The sequence below is a fragment of the Diaphorina citri genome, unplaced genomic scaffold (genome assembly GCF_000475195.1).
Source record: "Diaphorina citri unplaced genomic scaffold, Diaci psyllid genome assembly version 1.1 scaffold231, whole genome shotgun sequence".
Classification (NCBI taxonomy): domain Eukaryota; kingdom Metazoa; phylum Arthropoda; class Insecta; order Hemiptera; family Psyllidae; genus Diaphorina; species Diaphorina citri.
In genome coordinates, this window is record NW_007377668.1 from 59,163 (window position 1) to 80,118 (window position 20,956).

Here is a 20,956-nt window from a genome sequence, read left to right on the forward strand (position 1 = left end):
CTTCTAGACTAGACAAGCGGTGGTAAACTTACAACTTTTACGTGGGAGTAACAGGATGACTGATCTCTTCCAGACAAAACAACGCTAAAAAGGAACGGTGCAATCCGCTGTGATGGTGGACGAAAATTAATATTCTGGCCACAACATTAACAAGTTTATTTTTGGTTACAGCCAGCCTTCTTTGGTGACTATGTTGGCATTAAGAAATTTGCATGGTCTCCGTGTTTTGTACAATCACAGGAGTGCCTCCTTGGTAAGGAACTTGAAAAATCTTTTGTTCTTCTTTGAAGTTTTTTTATTATTATTATTATTTTTATTTAGTACATGGTTTAAAATTGGGTATGTAAATACTTTGCTTTTTTCAATTTAATAAAAACCCAATTGAAGTTTTCTCTTCTTTAGTACTCATATTAAGGACTAGGAGCAAATTTATTTTCCTTTACACAATGATCTCGAAATTTGTTTCCCTTTTTCCCCTCCCCCTACAGGATCACTGTCTTCACTCGGTCTCTTGGAAATCTATCAGATCTGTGACTCTAATCTTGTCAAATTGTTCACCATTAACAATCTCTGGTACAGCCATTGCCTGAAGAAGTACCTGCATGCTAAGTCTCTAGCTAATAAGCAGGCATCCCTAGTAAAAGCCATCTATTTGAATTGTTGCTCACTACTTTGGATTGAGAGTTGTGCTTGGATCCCCAATGCTTCCTTGGGGGAGAATAGATCACTTCTAGTGTGCTACCACAAGATTGGCATTGTGACAGTGTGGCAGATTGAGGAGAGAAGAGTTGTGGGATTGTCAGACGAAACTGGTTGTGTAAAAGGTAAGTTTTCTTCTTCTTTTCAATAAAGTAATTTTAATTGTGTTAAATAGCAACTAAACCTTACATATCTTGAAACTTCTTCCCTGAATAACAGGTGAACCATAATATATTTGAGGGATCCTGTCCTTAGGCCATTTTGATCTACATAATTTATTGAATATCTCTGCAAAGTTTGAACGGCTTGGGCCAAAATCTAAAGAAATGCAAGCACTTTTTGTGCTTAAAAAAGGCCATGAACTGTTGGACTGTTGATTGTGAATGTTATTCAAGTCCTTTCACCCAGATCTTATTGTAAGAAATTTTGCTTGAATTCGAACAAGCTTATGCACCACCAATTTTATCAAATAACAATGCTGTCATTTGCTAGTGAAGAGATTAAAGCCTGTTTCTGTTCTCCCTCCGATTTCAGAAGAAACTCCCCTAAAGTGCACTAAAAAGAAGCAAGGACACTCCAATTTCAAATACCGAATCAAGCTTGTCAAAGTGATTACCAAACTTTGTCATCAACCTTTCACAGCGGATAATTTTTTCCAAACTGAGTTCCTAGAAGTCAAAGGGGATCGAGTTATTAACATTGAATATGTGAGACTTCATGAGGCACGACACAGTATCAGTGTATGTCGCAGCAATGGAACTGTTCAGCTATTGGAGTTCGATTTACCTGATTTAGACAGCAACCGAGATGTTAGAAGTAAAAACAAAAGTGAAGAGACCGTCACTGAAAACTTACCAAATCTAAATGGAAACAATTCAATAGCAGACACCCCTTTGGAAAACTTGCCTGTTGTAAACCAAACAAATAGTTCTGTGGAAAATAACAACGTTTCAGAAAACAGCGAAGCTGTGGTCAACAATATCAACGAAACCTCAAATGGAAACATGAGTGAGCATGGTAGTGCTGAAGAAGAACTAATTGACAAAGTAAACAAGAAGAGGAAAGGAAAAAGAGGGAGACAAAACGAAGACGAATGTGAGTCAGTGAGCAAAAAACGCAAATCAAATGGCAAGAAGGGAAATGATTTAGCAGCAATTAAAACATTTGTTAGTGAAGTTGAAACAAAACTAGGCGAAACAGAAAATGGAGACCAAGAAAAGTCACAAAGTGCTCATGAGATTGAATCAATTAATCAGAAAGTTGACACCTTTGACGAAGTTACCATTAAGCAGGAGCCAACTGATGACATAGAAAATGGGGACATGCAAACAACACAAATAGCCAACAATGATGTTTCATTCACCAATCCTGATATCACAATGACCGAGGATGTATCTTTCACCAATGGAGAAGTCTCCACTAACATTGATTTCATGCCAACCGTTCACAACATTTACACCAAACCAGACAGCATGGTAGCTACAAATCTAATCATCACCTATGTGGACCACACTATCCAGTTAGTCTTCAGCAAAGTGTTTCTATTGTGTTGCATTGTGCTGAACAGTAGGGGAGAAGTGGTTGACCAATTCCATCGTCGCCTCGGGACCAGACTTATCACAAGCATTGCCAAGTTCACCAAAGACAAATACCTGGTGAGCACGTACGAGAATAAGCTTCTCGTACTGAGTGTGCGGCCGAGAAAGGCAAGTGGATTAGAAAATGCGGACAACAATGATGAAACGATGGATGTAGGTGGAATAGAAGGGCGTAGCGGTGATAACAGTGTAAGCTGTAAGGTGATAGCAGAAAGTGCTACTAGTGATCGTGTTAGTGAACGGAAGGCAATTGAAGAGAGTCATATCCGGGGTAATTCTAGCGAGACACAAACTTCTGGTCAATCAAAGTCTGACAACTCAATTGAAAGTCCTCCTCAGTCAAATCCAAACAAAACTCAAAGTTCTGCTCAATCTGACCTCGATGGCATTCCAAGCCAATCCAAGTCTCAAACTTCATGTAAATCCGGTGAGATTGTCATCCGGAGAAGCATACACCTCAAGAACCCAACGCATACGATCAATGGCATCGCAAACTCCACCAACAACTACCTCACCATTCTCAGCTTCAAAATCAAAGTCAAATTCGAAAATGCTTCCCTGCATTCGCGGAATCCTTGCTTCCTCTCGCTCACAAGTTTGTTCAAGAGCAAAGATCTGACGCGGCTCCCTGCCTTGTACTCTGGGATGTCACCGTATAGGGTCATTGACCTGGTGAAGTTCCTGTCACTCAACAACCCGAGTATGTCCAAGATAAACTCACTCTGTCTCAGCAAACAGGCCAGACTCCAAAAATTTAGAGCATCTATCCCCCCCCCCTCGACAAAATCCTGGATACGGCCCTAATATAGGGTGTTCATAAATCATTTTTGGGAACCCTCCCAGCAAGGCTTGGGGCCCCTTGGGTTAAGAGTGGGTTGACCAACCAAATGGGGGGGGGTCAAAAGAGAGAGAGAGAGAGAGAGCGAATCATACGATCAGACCCTTCCCTCTCGCTCTGCTGTTTTGCCTTTTGCCCTTGAGAAGCAAAAGGCAAAACAGTGCAGACAAAATCCCCCCCCCTCTCTCTCTCTCTATAGTTTTTTTTTTCGCTTTAATTTGCACTCTCTTTTCATCATTCTCTAAGCACCTAGCAAGAGAGAGAGAGAGAGAGAGAGGGAGAGGGAGAGAGGGACAGACTAAAAACAGAGTCTGAGAAAGAATAAAGGAGTGTATGTGAGAAATTAATAGTCGGTGGCCTAACGTCAAAAAAGCTGCATTTCGTCAGGAAAGCACCAAATTTGGCATGGACATTTATTTGGACCATATAAAACTTTTAGGAAGGGGTGACACCGAAAACCATGTATACGAACAAAATGGCGGCCTTTTTTTCAAAATGGCAGAGAGAGAGAAAAAATGAGAAGTAGAGAGAGAGAGAGAGAGAAACTAAAAGGGGTATATTTGTCCTACATTATTGCCTTTAAGTGAGAGAGAAAAAATGAGAAGTAGAGAGAGAGAGAGAGAGAAACTAAAAGGGGTATATTTGTCCTACATTATTGCCTTTAAGTCACCACCCGTGAAAAACACATACAATTTCTCTCTCCCTCCCTCTCTCTCTCTATTTCTTTTACTCCCTCCCTCTATCTCTCTCTTTCCTCCTCTCTCTTTATTTTTCACTCCTTCCTTATCCCCCGCTTTCTTCCCTCTCTCTCTTCCTCCTCCCTCCTCTATCTCTTCCTCGATAGAATTTCACCCAGTCAAGCAAAGCAGGTTGTGTGACTTTCAAAGATTTTTTTTATATATATATCTTTTGTCGTGCTATCACTAAAAAAAAGCGAAAATTTTTCCAGTTTTTTCAATATACTTTTCTCACATTGTGAACGTGTCGTGCTTTTTTACAATAAAAATTAAAATTAAATAGTTTTCAAATTAATCCAATAAAATATCAGACACTCTAGGTATCAGGGATAAATATATCTATGTATTAAACTAACAGTAAATATAAATAGCTAGTGCTACCTATCAAACAACATACTGCTAGGGACACATACACACAGATCTACATATTCAACTAACACATTGATATGAAAATTTTTCCAGTTTTTTCAATATACTTTTCTCACATTGTGAACGTGTCGTGCTTTTTTACAATAAAAATTAAAATTAAATAGTTTTCAAATTAATCCAATAAAATATCAGACACTCTAGGTATCAGGGATAAATATATCTATGTATTAAACTAACAGTAAATATAAATAGCTAGTGCTACCTATCAAACAACATACTGCTAGGGACACATACACACAGATCTACATATTCAACTAACACATTGATATAATATCATCTTGCATCAGCTGATCATAATGGACAGGCTCGTTCAGTTCGAGGAGGGGCTGGCCAGGGTGGAGACCCTGCTCCAGGCGGCGACTGCGGCGCATTCCAGTAGCGACACCTCAACTCCCCAAGGCATCATTCCATTGATCCAAGGTATGTTCGACATACTCAAACTTCAGTTCCTGGGGGAGCTGAAGCACCTGAGGGAGGAGCTGGTCAACCAGTCTGAACGGATAGACAGACTGGAGACGTACAGTCGTCGACAGTGCGTGCTGGTGCACGGGATTGCGGAGGCAGATGCTCAGACGGAGTCCCAATGCATGGAGGTTACATCCCGACTCTTCCGGGACAAGCTGGGCGTAGCTATCTCCCCCCAGCAGATGGACCGGGCACACCGATTGGGACCCATCAGGACCGGAGAGAACACCCGCCCCCGCCCCGTGATTGTCAAGCTGCACTCATACCTGGATAAGCGCGAGATCTTCACGAACAAGCGGAAGCTGAAGGACTCCAGGATTCTAATCACCGAGTCTCTCACCAAGACGCGGATTGCGCTGCTGAAAAGAGCGCGTGAACACTTTGGTCCGGCCAGCGTCTGGACGAATGACGGGAAGATCATCATCAAATCCGACATGACTCCGGGCGCCAGACTGCTGACCGTCACATCCGAGCGGGAGCTGGCCCGCGCGATTGCGCAGGACACCGCACCGCGCAACCCCATCACCACCCGCAGGAGATGAGGAGGTATTATGCAATACCAATGACTCACCCAGTCCTTCCCAAGTCATTGTTCAAGTAACCTACAGAAACACCTAGCCTGATACAAATCTGACTCTCGATCTCCAAGCTATGGGCGGTACTGTACTGCGCCGAAGAATGGGGTAAGTTGGAAAACACTGGCCGACATTTTTACCTTTTCACTTACCTACTCCTTTTACCTTCTTTTAAGTTATTTTCACCATTCGTAATACTTCTTCGCTCCAACCCCCAAAACTTGATTCAAGGGGTACGTCCACATGCAGGCCCGTGATATTATTATTCATCATAGTGTCTGATTAGACCGTAAACTGGGGGCGGATGGGGGGAGGGTGAGGTTTTGATGATGAACATGGGATCGATGTCGGCTAGTGGAATCCAACTCCCCTACCCATCATCTGTATAGAAGCCTATGTTTTTATATTCTTATATTCTTGTGGTGTCATGGCCGGTACTTGAAACTTGCTTGCCTCTTTCTCTACGTCATGTCGGCTAGTGGAATCCAACTCCCCTACCCATCATCTGTATAGAAGCCTATGTTTTTATATTCTTATATTCTTGTGGTGTCATGGCCGGTACTTGAAACTTGCTTGCCTCTTTCTCTACGTCCTCACAGGTGCAGCTAACGCTGTTAGCTACCGAGAACTGTTCGGTTGGCTGTAGTTACCACAGCTGGTGTTTGCCCCCTGAAACTTCTGTCATCTCGCGGCATCGCCGTCGCTCATGCATATGGCTCCTACGCGCATGGAGGCGGCTGGTGCGGGTATTGTGTGGGTCGCGCTTGGGTGCAGCCGGGGGGCATTGTCACATCAACGGCCCCCCGTGGTGCGTCTGGGTGTGATCCGCGCGGTTTTTGCGCTGGCTGTGTTCTTGCGCGTCTCCACTGCGGGCTGTGGGTGGATTTAGTGACTCACAAACTGCTGAGTCTTGGATGGTGTAATTTCACTTCAATTTCTATTTTATCACTTTTATTTATTTATTATTTTATTATTTTTTCCTTCCCTCCTCATCCTCAAATTTGTACCCAACCATTGTCCTTTTTGGGGTGTTCACGCATAAGAGATCTTAATATTGCACGGCCCTTAGGGCCACGGCTTCAGAATTGACCCCCTGTTGTAAAATTGACCCATAAATACGGCGATCTCACTTCAGAGGTAAAAACGGGGCAATTGGTTGCTGCCCACGTCATCATCACCTGCCTGCCGCTCTGTCTCTGATGTTTGATATCATTGCCTTCATTCGTACTGTCTAGATACTGATTAAGTGTTTAAACCTACTTACCGTTAGAAATCTCGTTCATTGTCCCTACTACCTGAGCATTGTACGGATTACATGTATGCTCATTACAAAGATTTACACTTGCACTAGGTATGGACTTAGAGACTGAGTGGCGGTGGGTTGTTGGTGGCGGGGGTGCCGAACACATTGCCTCTTGCCTTTACCTTGAACACAGACCTCTTAACTACATACACTGAGAGAAAACCCTGGGTGCTGGAGTCCCATTTGAGTGACTGGGTTCTGGAACTCTACTATCGAACTCTATGTTAGGAGGCTCAACACTGTAAGATAACATTCCTGCAGCCTAAATCAGGGAAGGCAACCCATTATTAGAGTTATTCCACCCTAATCTGTGGCATAATATAACTTCCCCCCCTTTCCTCAGTCACTCTCTCTTCTACTATCCTTCTTCTCTCTCTCTCTCACTCTCTCTCTTTCTCTCTCACTCTCTACCTCCCTCCCTCTCTCTCTCTCTCTTCCGTTTACTACCCCTCATTACGTAGGCAACAGTTGCTGAAGCACTGCTAGTAGTTTTTTTTTATTTTGTCCATGTTTATTTTCGTAGCGATTTCACATTTATTTTATTTTTCTCCAACCTTATTTACATCTTTTTGTTCTCCTCCTTCTCTTCTTCTTTGCATTTTATCTTTTCTTTTTCTTTTCATTTCTTCTTTCTTTCGTTCACATCTGGACCTCTTCAAAAGCCTCCTCCATATCCGAGACAGAATATACATCAGGTTAGGTAAGTGGTATCTCGCCCTGCATTGTATCATAGTTAGGCGGGAAGAACACTTCCGCCATGCGGGACAGTGTTATTATAGGGTTAGGTTAAACACAAAAGGAGCTTTCTTTTTCATTGCTCCCAGTTTAAAGTCCCCCAGCCAGAAAAAAATACTCACTTGATTGGAAAAATATCCGTCTAATCTTCTCCTCATTAAGTTGTACATCTTCCAGCGTCTGGACACTGAGCTGTAGTTTCTCATAGAAGGTGGTCATCTTGGTCATTGCTGGGTACTCACCACTGGGAGAGCGACCTGGAAAACGGGTTAGTCCAGCGACTCACTATCCGGTGGACCTCATCAGGTGTCAGGTCTACTTGATAGAGTCAGTTCTACCTGATAGTGTGTGTGCTCATCAGGTGTCAGGTCTACTTGACAGTGTGGGTTAGTCCAGCGACTCACTATCCGGTAGACCTCATCAGGTGTCAGGTCTACTTGATAGAGTCAGTTCTACCTGATAGTGTGTGTGCTCATCAGGTGTCAGGTCTACTTGACAGTGAGTGGCTGGCCTTAAGTCATCGGGTAGTCTAGTGACTCTAGTGGACAGGCCAGCCGTTTCGAGAACGAACTTTATCTGTCTAGGATAAAGTTGGTGTTGTTTTGTGAATAATGATTTTTTGATAGGGGGAACTGTAGCAACGGAGGTCAAAGAGGAAAGGAGGACTGGATAGGAGAAAGCCAGCCGTTCCGAGAACGAATCTTATCTGTTTAGGATAAAGTTCGGCCCGGGAGGACATGGGACTCGCGATCTACAAGGCAAACGCTCTACCCTCCACGTTACGTTAATCTCTATCTAGCAAAATCTAGTGTACAGCATCAGCTAGATTTTCACGATCGAGGTTTCGTGCGCGAAGCCGCGAACTCTCACTCACCGTTCGTAAAGTACAACACAATCGTCTGATGGGGCAGGAAACCCTTTGTTTTGTATTCCGTTATTTTTCAGACAAACTAATGAATTGAAAGATTGGCGTGTTCTCTGTTTCGGTTCGCGTTTTGTTGCGGTTCGAACAAAACTCTAACTCACCGTTCGTAAAGTACAACACAATCGTCTGATGGGGCAGGAAACCCTTTGTTTTGTATTCCGTTATTTTTCAGACAAACTAATGAATTGAAAGATTGGCGAGTTCTCTGTTTCGGTTCGCGTTTTGTTGCGGTTCGAACAAAACTCTAACTCACCGTTCGTAAAGTACAACACAATCGTCTGATGGGGCAGCAAGTGTTGCAACCGATGCAGCGAAATCAACCGGTACCTTTCCAATCGCACATTCATCTCCTCTTCCTTCACCGCGTTCAGTTGCGCGTCCTTTTCCTCATTCTGACGCGCGCGTTCGATTTCTTCAGGCGTGACGGTGGCTAACGACTTGTCAGGTCGTTTCAGCGTGCCGGCCATCACTTTGAGCTCGTTGGCGAATTCGTCCTTGATCAGCTTAATTAGGACCGGCGGGTTGACGCCAAAGACGGTCGTGATTAATTTGCCTGTGGAGAGATAAGATACAAACAGGGAAATTGACATTCTAAGCTAATGGCCAGGACTTTTCTAGTGAAACGAAAGTGTGCGGAGTCCAGTGTGCAGGACTATTGCACCCAGTGCCAGCATTGATTCCAGTACCTTTTGCAAGCACATTGCCAGTGTCCCTATTAATCTATGAATCAAACCAAAGCTTGTAATTCATCAATCCAATCAGATTATCATAAAGTAGGTTTAAGGGTGGATCTCAGCAACTTACTTGTTAGCTCCTATCAGCCTGTTAGTCTAACAGCCCTGTTAAGTCTATGCTAGTCAAATGGAACTTAATAGGCTGACAAAATTTTAGCGAAATGCACCCTAAATTTAGATGCGATCCTTGCCATATCCTTGATCAGCTTGATTAGGACCGGCGGGTTGACGCCAAAGACGGTCGTGATTAGTTTGCCTGTAGAGAGATAAGATACAAACGGGGAAATTGACATTCTAAGCTAATGGCCAGGACTTTTCTAGTGAAACGAAAGTGTGCGGAGTCCAGTGTGCAGGACTATTGCACCCAGTGCCAGCATTGATTCCTGTACCTTCTGCAAGCACATTGCCAGTGTTCCTATGAATCAAACCAAAGCTTGTAATTCATCAATCCAATCAGATTATCATAAAGTAGGTTTAAGGGTGGATCTTAGCGACTTACTTGTTAGCTCCTATCAGCCTGTTAGTCTAACAGCCTTGTTAAGTCTATGCTAGTCAAATGGAACTTAATAGGCTGACAAAATTTTAGCGAAATGCACCCTAAATTTAGATGCGATCCTTGCCATCAATGTAGCAATGCACCTAACTCACCATTCCCAAACAGTATCCACACCGGATCACACGTATTGCGGAATCGCTCCAGGATGGCAATATCATCTGCCTGTGCCATCACTAGCACCAGGTAGTCACTCGAAATGTCCACCATCTTCATCTTCTTCAGCGAACTCTGCATGGCGATGCACGGCCCGTAGAAACTGCTGTAGATCTCCACAACTAGGAGACCTCGCAGCTTGAGCATTCGGGCCCAATCCTCATCCGTAAATACTTGCAGGGACAGATCCTTGGGCTTTTTCGGCGCCATATGAACGTCGGCGGACTTTTATCTTCAACGCAGGAAAAGCGGAACGTCTATGTACGTCAGCGTACTTTCAACTTTTACGCAACGGCTTCGGTGGCGATGGTGGTGGACTTTCAACTTTTACGTGGAAGTAACGGCGAGGTGGTGAACTTTCAACTTTTACGTGGAAGTACCTAACGGTGAGGTGGTGGACTTTCAACTTTTAACCGGGAGTAGGTAACGGGATAATTGCGGCGGTGGTGAACTTTAATATTTAACGCGGGAAAAGTGGAAAAAAGAGTCTCTTCTAGACTAGACAAGCGGTGGTAAACTTTCAACTTTTACTTAATCCCAGGAATATATTCATTCCTTCATACCCACAGATTTCTCTTCCTTGTTCTATGTCTGTGTTAAGAGTCGATAGTCTGCCTTGTAAATTATGCTAGGTCACGTGTTAGATTCCCACCCTGGGCGAACTTTATGTCGCACACTCTAAAGAGCCCTAAACAGTTAAAATTCGTTTCTTCTTTTATCCCAGGAATATATTCATTCCTTCATGCCCACAGATTTCTCTTCCTTGTTCTATGTCTGTGTTAAGAGTCGATAGTCTGCCTTGTAAATGCTAGGTCACGTGTTAGATTCCCACCCTGGGCGAACTTTATGTCGCACACTCTAAAGAGCCCTAAACAGTTAAAATTCGTTTCTTCTATCCAGAACGGCTGGCTTTCTCCTATCCTGTCCTCATTCTCTCTTCGATTTAGAGAAGATAAAACCTTCGTTGTTACAGTTCCCTCTATCATTTTTTCGTTTTTCCCCCCCATTAAATTACCTACAGACTTAAAAGGAAGAAAAACCAGTGGTAGTGGAATTTACTTACATAAATCGGATCTGTGAGCAGGAATTTAACTAGATTATCATCGTCCAGCTCCAAAAGTCCCACGACCAGTTTGGTGGACGCCATTTTGAATCGGTCAAACTTCTTCATGGTGGCCCAATCCTTGGTTAAAAAGGTTTTTTACATGGCACATTGCATACTTAAGAAGATACACGGTGCTCATTAAAATTGTGAAATAAAATACGTGCCCGGATTGTCACTTGTCCAGAAAAAAACTCCGTGTCGAAGTTACAAGTGTGGTCTCATAAAGAGAGAATAAAAAATAATCTAGAATCTAGATGGTCTTCTATGGTGGGGGTAGGTTTAAAATAAAAGACGATTTGTTTTGTGCAACTGCCCCAATTAACACTAGCGCTGTGTTGAGAGTGCGGGGAAACAGCGAACTAAAAGTGTAAACATTTGTGCGCGCGAATTTTTTGAAAAAGTTTACTACCTCGGGACAGATCAACTTTTACGTGGAAGTAACAGGATGACTGATCTCTTCCAGACAAAACAACGCTAAAACGGAACGGTGCAATCCGCTGTGATGGTGGACGAAAATTAATATTCTGGCCACAACATTAACAAGTTTATTTTTGGTTACAGCCAGCCTTATTAGCTTGGAGGGTATTGCACCTGCTTTGTAAGCGCTAGGTCGCGGGCTCGATTCCAGCCTGGGGCAGAGTTTATAACAGCCAGCCTTATTAGCTTGGAGGGTATTGCACCTGCTTTGTAAGCGCTAGGTCGCGGGCTCGATTCCAGCCTGGGGCAGAGTTTATCTTGAACAGACAAGGTTCGTTCTCGGAAAGGCTGGCTTTTTCCTATCCTGTCTTCCTTCTCTCTTCGACTTCGGGACGATAAGACCTTAGCAGTTATAGTTCCCTTTGTCAAACATCTTTAAAAAGGTAGATGTCACCGTATAGGGTCATTGACCTGGTGAAGTTCCTGTCACTCAACAACCCGAGTATGTCCAAGATAAACTCACTCTGCCTCAGCCTTCAAGGCCAGGACACGAGACTCAAGTACTTCTTGCTCAAACTCTTCCAAATGCAAGGCGAGAAAAACGAGGACGCAAAGTGCGAAGCGGCACTAAGCGAAGCGCTTAAGCAGTTGGAGAACGCCACCTTTCTGCAGCACGTCAAACGCTGTGTGCGACATGGGCTCTTCGAGGAGGATCCAACCGTGTTGATACGCTTCCGGGAGTGGACGACACACGCGTATCCTGGTGAGAATTTCACCAAGCTTCTAAGCCGTCTTCCCACGGAAGAACACACAGAGCTTTGTGCACTATGCGATGCTGTGGTACCTCGTGTGGAGAGTTTGAGATATGCGTTGTGCGGTAACGGGCATCGTATTCCCCGGTGCTCACTCAGTTTGGAGCAGTGTTTGCGAGGCTTTGTACGGTGCGGGTATTGTTTGGCGTACGCTTCCAGTAAGTTTGCCGGGGACGAGAGGTTTACGTGTGTATTTTGTAACGCGCGGCTGCCGTTGTGAGAGCCTACTGAGACTAAGACTTCGTAACAGGGTAGTCATGGAAAGGTTCAAACGAAATCTCAAGTATTTGATACACAACGTAATGTTTCCACTTCTGGCTTCATTGAGTTCCCAGTTACGTTATTTAAATGTACATAAATACTGTACAGTTGTACATTATTGTTCAGTTTAAGGTTAAGTAACTTTTCAACATGGTTTGATACACAACGTAATGTTTCCACTTTTGGCTTCATTTAGTTCCCAGTTACGTTATTTAAATGTACATAAATACTGTACAGTTGTACATTATTGTTCAGTTTAAGGTTAAGTAACTTTTCAACATGACAATCGATCTTCCCATCCTCCTGCAATAGAATAGAATATACTTTGTTTTTGTTTACCTATCCTTTAACCCCAGCAGTCCTTTCACCATACAACCGGGTGATGGTCTCTAGCCATATTTAATTGGGTCGTCCTGAACAGCAGCCAACCATCGTGAGGGCTTATTCTTTAAAAGCAGAGCCCTTTGAACTTTTGAAGAACTGCCAGCTACCCAGACTGGTTAGGATTAGCTGTTCTCCTCCCTGTTTATAGTCCCACAGCTAGACACTAGTCTGTTTAACGTCCCCTAGCGAGACAGGTTACAAGTTATAAAGGTGTATCCAAACATATAGTCGACCGGCTGTCGATCGACGAGCTGAATCTATGTTGTCAAGGTAGTGTGGTCGGTTGAGTCGACGAGTCCAGGCGAGCGTCTTCACCACTACACCACCGAGACAGGGTAGGAGAAAGCCAGCTGTTCCGAGAACGAACCTTATCCGTTAGGATAAAATCCGCCCCGGGGGGAATCGACACACCTTAAGTATTGACAGCAAAAATACATACCTGCATACCGTAAACCACGGCAGCTACCCGCGCTTCTAACTCGCCCAGTGGGAGGGGCTCCTCTTCTTCTTCTGTAGGTTCATACTGGAGTATGCTGGATACACAATGGACCAGGGTGGCGGCCAGCGCCTTGGAGATTTCGAATGCTAAATGAGAGAAGAAAGAATTTACAATAGGTAATCCAGCAACCCAGAAAGATACACAATCCTACAAATAGGTAATATTGAAAAGATCTCTAGAAGGAAGAAGAAGAGGACTGGGGAGGAAAAGAACATCTTGGATGCAGAACCTGAGAGAATGGTATCAAGAAAGAAATAAACACATTTCTATATCAAATAGTTCAAGATCCAATAATTGTGTTATTTGCCTAGATTTTTCCTACTTTCTCACATTGTTCTACCAACCAAGTACTTATTTGCTTTCATTTTCTTCCAGGTATTGACATTTCACAGGGTACAGCATGGGTCCAACTTACAAAACCTATGAGTACCTAGAGATTGGACCAATCATTCAAGACCGATCCTTACAGTGGAGTCCAAATAACAAATATGCTTCCCTTGCAACCACCAAACACATTGTTGTCATCAAAATGAATCTAGATATCTTAAAAGTCCCTGTACCCAATTGCTTTAACACCAGCCTTACCAGTGATATTTGTGCTAAACATGGTACTCATTTAGTGAACCAGTTTATTCCTTTAAAAGAATTTATCAGACTGCTTCCAATGAATGACATTAGCAAGATGGTGTGTGACATCAAAGTGTCGAGTGATTCTCTTTTTGGTGACCAACATGTTATAAACACTCATCATTGCTTTAAGTTTATATTTTTCTTCGTCCTGAGTAATAAACTAATAAAATTTAATTTAATAAAATTATAATACTTTCGTAGTTGTGAAAGTATTATAATACTTTCGTATCTGTCTGTACGTCGTAATACTTTCGTACGAGAAAGTATCTGACAAACAATTTTGGCATCAGGAGGACTTAAAAAAATACTTGTATAAAATTGGTAAAGGATATAAATTATCAAAGTTCCTACTAAATAATATTAATTATTTAAATGAATCAACAAATTAAAGCTAGGGTCCCATCTTTTTTTTTATTGATTGCAAGCCAAATCTACTGTGGTCCCTAGCTTAGATAGATAAACAATACTCATATTTTAGTATTCTACATTAAATTTATAAATCACAGTTATTTTATTGTTTCAAAACGAAAAACAATTAAATTATCCTTATTACAATTAAACCTTATTACATACTAAACAAATTTTGTTTTGCATGTCCCCTCTTTTTTTAGATAGGAAACTCTTGATTTTTTTTACTTTTTTTTAGACCTGTACAAATTTAATGATATGTATACAACTTCTCAAACATTGCAAAATTCACAGCAAATTTTGTCAACTCTCAGCTAGTGTTGTCTACCAGTTGTTTGATTTGTTGTACAAACTCTTTCACATCAGCACTGTTCAAGTCTTCCTTACACTCAGAGTCTTCAATAGTTCGCAAACATTCCACGGCAAATTCTACAAAGATAGGTTCCAGCATGACCATGTTCATAGCGTGGTGAATGTTTTGGGTTTTGGTCAGGGCTGTCATCATTGTTCGGAGATGGGGATTGGCTAGAAGCTGTTTGAGGTTCTTATTTGTACCTGGAAAAATGGAAACAGGTCAATTATTTAAAAAAAAAAAAAAAAAAAAAAAAAAAAAAAAAGGGGACACTCAGCACTGTTCAAGTCTTCCTTACACTCCGAGTCTTCAATAGTTCGCAAACATTCAACGGCAAATTCTACAAAGATAGGTTCGAGCATGACCATGTTCATAGCGTGGTGAATGTTTTGGGTTTTGGTCAGGGCTGTCATCATTGTTCGGAGATGAGGATTGGCTAGAAGCTGTTTGAGGTTCTTATTTGTACCTGGAAAATGGAAACAGGTCAATTAGAATAGAAAAAAAACAATTAGGTGCACAAATCTTGCCTACAAAATTGATGAGCTAAGAATTGATGATAAAGCAGTAAAAAAAGTCTTGACTTTTATGTTGCTTCTGGAATTCAAACCATAGGCCCCTCAGTTCTAATTCTTTAGTAAATCTTAGAGCACAAGGCTAGCCAGCCTAGTTGGTAGCACATCTACCTTGTAAATACTAGGCCATGGTTATGATTCCCACCCGGGGTGGATTCTGTCCTGAAGGGAAAATGTTTGTTCTTAGTACAGCTAGCTTTCTCCTATCCTGTCTTCCTTCTCTCTTTGGTTTTGGGACAATAAGACCTTAGCAGTTACAGTTCCCTCTGTCAAACCTTAAAAAAAAAAAAAAAAAAAAAAAACACACACCCCCTTCTTGGGGAAGTCTTAACTTTTATGTTGCTTCTGGAATTCAAACCGTAGGCCCTTCAGTTCTAATTCTTTAGTCAATCTTTGAGCACAAGGCTAGCCAGCCTAGTTAGCATGGTTGGTAGCACATCTACCTTGTAAATACTAGGCCATGGTTATGATTTCCACCCGGGGTGGATTCTGTCCTGAAGGGAAAATGTTTGTTCTTAGTACAGCTAGCTTTCTCCTATCCTGTTTTTCTTCTCTCTTTGATTTAAGACCATAGCAGTTAAAGTTCCCTCTGTCAAACCTTGAAAAAAAAAAAAAAAAAAAAAAAAAAAAAAAAAAACGAAACTTGAGAACTGAAGAAATCAGCTGTATAGGTTTCCGTGTGGTAGTTTTCATGATACAGTTAATCTCCTGGTATTTCAAATCCGGAAGAAGTTTCATTCAACCCGCCGTTCTACAAGCTGTTGCTTTTCGGGTAAGTAATTAATAGACAACAGCTAATGAAGGATTTTTTTTTTTAAATTGTGTTAAGCATATTTAAATGCTTGTTACAAATATCGTTTCCCGATTATTACACCTAGATAAATTTTATGACTTGACTTGGACTCGATCCACCAACCTCCAGATCCAAAGTCCAACGCGTTAACAACTGCACCACTGAGGCCACCACCTAATATATGTACTTATACTTACCCAATAGAAGTAAGTCATTGGTTTGGTAATTTGGTATACAGACCTACCTGACTATAAAGATAGGTAGATTTTATGTATACATATAATGTACCTAATTGGTGTAAGTAGGGCCATCGGCTTTAATAAACGCCCTTGGTCACTGCGACCTGGTTAGATTTTTTCTGACAATCTTGTACCTAAATATAGATAGGTATACTGGTATGTGCAGTATGCATAATAAATCAATCCACTATAACCTACCTAAACGAGAGGTCGATAGGTCAAATATGGTCTGAAGACCTTACATCATGATTGACCTGATACACAAGGAACTAAGTTAACTAAGTACCAATGTCGTTCTCGTAACGGCTGGCTTTCTCCTATTCGGGATTTTGATTTCGGGACGAGAAGAACTTCATTATTACAGTTCTCTCAATGTCTTAGGTATGTATGTTAATGTCAATCTAAACTTGTCTTAAAAAAAAAAAATTAAACAGGTCTTGAATATTGTTCCATAAAATGTAATGTTATTACCAATCAAATACATGAGACCTTGTTTAGACTGCAAGAGTAAAGGGACTTTTCAGTCCTATGCTGGTAGTATAAACAAGGTATATTCTATTCTATTCTATTCTATTCTACCTACGCTACGTGAAGAAGTGCATTAAATGCATCAATGTGAAGGAAGGCAGCTGAGTGAATAAATTTGTCTGTGTTGATATCGGTAGGTAGTTCTTCAATTAACATAAGCACTAGGTAGCTAATATGTATCTACATTTTGTTTCATAAAATTGGATTGACAAGAGTTACGTAACCAAGAAATAGGCTCGTTGTCAGGCATGGTTACCTATACCTGGTTACATATGTAAATATCTTTTCAATCCAGCTAAAGTTCCTCTAATATCAGAGGACCAAAACAAAGAAACAACCCGGTTTCTACCCGGTTAGAATTGGGATAGAATCCGGGTACAGGATCGTATAACCCGATCCTATCCTCTTTTATACCCGGATTTTACCTGGGTTCTACCCGGATAGAATCCTATTTTGATTACTTGGGTAGGTAGAGGTATCAGGCACAAGTTCTATAGTTCTCTAATAACTAATAACTTTCTATAACATTTTTTCAATTTTGAATAGGAAAATATTTGGACTTCATCCCTTATTCCTTATTCTGTAATATTTGAACTCTGTGAAACTTGAGCACTGAAGAAATCAGCTGTATAGGTTTCCGTGTGGAAGTTTTCATGATACAGTTAACCTCCTGGTATTTCAAATCCGGAAGAAGTTTCATTCAACCAGCCGTTCTACAAGCTGTTGCTTTTCGGGTAAGTAATTAATAGACAACAGCTAATGAAGGATTTTTTTTAATTGTGTTAAACATATTTAAATGCTTGTCACAAATATCGTTTCGGATTATTACACCTAGATAAATTTTATGACTTGACTTGGACTCGAACCAACAACCTCCAGATCTAAAGTCCAACGCGTTACAACTGCACCACTGAGGCCACCACCTAATATATGTACTTATAATTACCCAATAGAAGTAAGTCATTGGTTTGGTAATTTGGTATACAGACCTACCTGACTATAAAGATAGGTAGATTTTATGTATAGATACATATAATGTACCTAATTGGTGTAAGTAGGGCCATTGGCTTTAATAAACGCCCTTGGTCACTGCGACCTGGTTAGATCTTTTGTGACAATCTTGTACCTAAATATAGATCAGGTATACTGGTATGTGCAGTATGCATAATAAATCAATCCACTATAACCTACCTAAACGAGAGGTCGATAGGTCAAATATGGTATGAAGACCTTACATCATGATTGACCTGATACACAAGGAACTAAGTTAACTAAGTACCAAATTACCAATGTCGTTCTCGTAACGGCTGGCTTTCTCCTATTCGGGATTTTGATTTCGGGACGAGAAGAACTTCATTATTACAGTTCTCTCTATCTAACCTCTTTTTTTTTCAACATGTTAGGGGCAGTCGTTAAATACCTACTTTAAATACGAGTGGGTAGATATAGATACCCACCTATAAGTAAATATGTAGGTGTAGATACATAGGTACATCATGTACAATACACATCATTGAATAATGAATACCTACTGGTTGCTGTACCTAACTACCATCGTCATCATCATCATCATCAATTGAAAAATAATGAAAGTCTTCTCTTTTCACTTTCCTTTTAATTAGTAAGTTGTTTGTTTAACTTTTTTTATTTTTATTTTTTTTTTTTTAATTTTATGATTATCATTACTCACGGGACAAATTTTGATAATGTAGGTGTAGATACATAGGTACATCATGTACAATACACATCATTGAATAATGAATACCTACTGGTTGCTGTACCGTACCTATCATCGTCATCATCATTAATTGAAAAATAATGAAAGTCTTCTCTTTTCACTTTCCTTTTAATTAGTAAGTTGTTTGTTTAACTTTTTTTTATTTTTTAATTTTATGATTATCATTACTCACGGGACAAATTTTGTTATTTGTATGTCCCCTCTTTTTTTAGATAGGAAATTCTTGATTTTTTTAAATTTTTTTAGACCTGTACAAATTTAATGATATGTATACAACTTCTCAAACATTGCAAAATTCACAGCAAATTTTGTCAACTCTCAGCTATGAGAACAAAGCCAGGTGTTTGTGATAAGCTCATGATCTTGTAATGACAACACTGAATAATGACATTAATGGCATACCTACTCGTATGTTGACGTGTTAATAATAATAATAATAATAACACATGTATACAGCTTTTAATTAACAAAACAGTGATGGGTGCATTGACAGGAAATAATAATAATAAATTCATAATAAAAACATCAGGTAAACATTTGTGTCAAACATGATAAGCGCGAATGATAAATTTTTAGGTGGCTTTTTTTTTCTCTCCTTAAGTTCTCAACTTTTTGGTTTTCATCACCGGGAAAAGCCAACAGAACACAATGGCCCACATGGTCACCCGTCCGTTACTATTACCACTCATAACATTGCTTAACATTTAACATCATTTACCCTTAAGGGTTATAGAACAATGTCTCGTTAGGATTAAACTTGTTTTCTCTGAATCAACTGCTTCAAAAGGGCCCTATATTTTCATACCTACATTTACATATTGAGAAAGGCTGCTGTGTGTAATCAATTCTTCATAGGGGGCCTTTAATAATCTCGGTTGACTATAGGCGTGGATTTTTTGAGACCTATGACTAGTGTAAATCCTTGTTGCTCGCTTTTCCCGACCGCTCTCCATTAAACAAAATCCGTGTAAAATGAGTGTGATATCGGAACATCGCGGCATCGTAAGAAAAACCGGATTAAACGCGTGTAAAATACTACTTTAAGACGGCCTATGTCCGAAAGTACTAGGTGCATAGTTCCCTACTTATCAAGATCAGCTCCCATGGCGTAGTGGTCACTGCACTCGCCTTGCACGCGGGAGACCCGGGTTCGATTCCCGGCGGGGTCAAGATTGGCGTAGTGGTCACTGCACTCGCCTTGCACGCGGGAGACCCGGGTTCGATTCCCGGCGGGGTCAAGAAATTTGTATCTGCAAAGGATTGATTCCGTGACTGGCTATTGCGTGGGGCCCACTCAGCCTCGTGAGGAAAATGAGTAGCTATGACATGTAAATGCGCATAGCGACCGGTGCCAGTCCAAATGTTGTATGAACAATGGCCCACTCAGCCTCGTGAGGAAAGGGTCAAGAAATTTGTATCATGCAAATGATTGATACCGTGACTGGCTGTTGCGGGGCCCACTCAGCCTCGTGAGGAAATAGTAGCTATGACATGTAAATGCGCATAGCGACCGGTGCCAGCATGGTAGGTAAACATTGGTTGTTAGGATTATTGAGAATCAAGAAATTTGTATCATGCAAATGATTGATTCCGTGACTGGCTGTTGCGGGGCCCACTCAGCCTCGTGAGGAAAATCCAAGAAATTTGTATCATGCAAATGATTGATTCCGTGACTGGCCGTTACGGGGCCCACTCAGCCTCGTGAGGAAAATGAGTAGTATGAGCCTATGACATGTAAATGCGCATAGCGACCGGTGCCAGCATGGTAGGTAAACATTGGTTGTTAGGATTATTGAGATATGTTAAGTGCGCATAGCGACCGGTGCCAGCATGGTAGGTAAACATTGGTTGTTAGGATTATTGAGATATGTATTGGGAAAAATCCTGTGCATAGCGACCGGTGCCAGCATGGTAGGTAAACATTGGTTGTTAGGATTATTGAGATACTTATTGGGAAAAATCCTACCTTAGCGACCGGTGCCAGCATGGTAGGTAAACATTGGTTGTTAGGATTATTGAGATATGTATTGGGAAAAATCCTACAATCAACCGGTGCCAGCATGGTAGGTAAACATTGGTTGTTAGGATTATTGAGATATGTATTGGGAAAAATCCTACAATGCTGCCAAAGTTGTGACATAATAACAACAAAGAAATTGTTACATTTTTTACATTTACTTATCAAGATGATCCTTTCCGACCCTGAACTCAGACCCATTTCAATGCCAACCTCAGGCTATAGGGCGTTTGTCAAGTATGGGTACACTCTGTCGCCAGAATTTTACCCTGAAGCTTAAGCTAACTTGTTATACTTAGGTATTTGAGTTTTAATGTCTCTGTATAACTTGATAACTTCTAATCGTGTCATTTTGGACTGACAAATGATGAACCAACACCTACTGCTAAAAACCTCAGGACTTTGATGATTTACCTGAAAAATCAATAGAAAATATCTAATATATAAAAATGAA

At 41.1% G+C, this 20,956-nt stretch overlaps 1 protein-coding gene across 1 annotated transcript in view; it reads right to left on the reverse strand.

Moving 5' to 3' along the window:
* LOC103506369 overlaps window positions 1–10,270 on the reverse strand; it is a 15,520-nt gene extending 5,250 nt beyond the window's left edge. Inside the window, exons 1-3 of the mRNA XM_026821433.1 lie at window positions 9,687–10,270; window positions 8,558–8,857; window positions 7,502–7,636 (exon numbers count right to left, since the gene is read on the reverse strand). Of these exons, the coding sequence (XP_026677234.1) occupies window positions 7,502–7,636; window positions 8,558–8,857; window positions 9,687–9,957 (706 nt within the window). The 5' untranslated portion in view covers window positions 9,958–10,270. The remainder of the gene's footprint in view (window positions 1–7,501; window positions 7,637–8,557; window positions 8,858–9,686) is intronic.
* Between the last annotated feature and the right edge of the window lie 10,686 nt (window positions 10,271–20,956).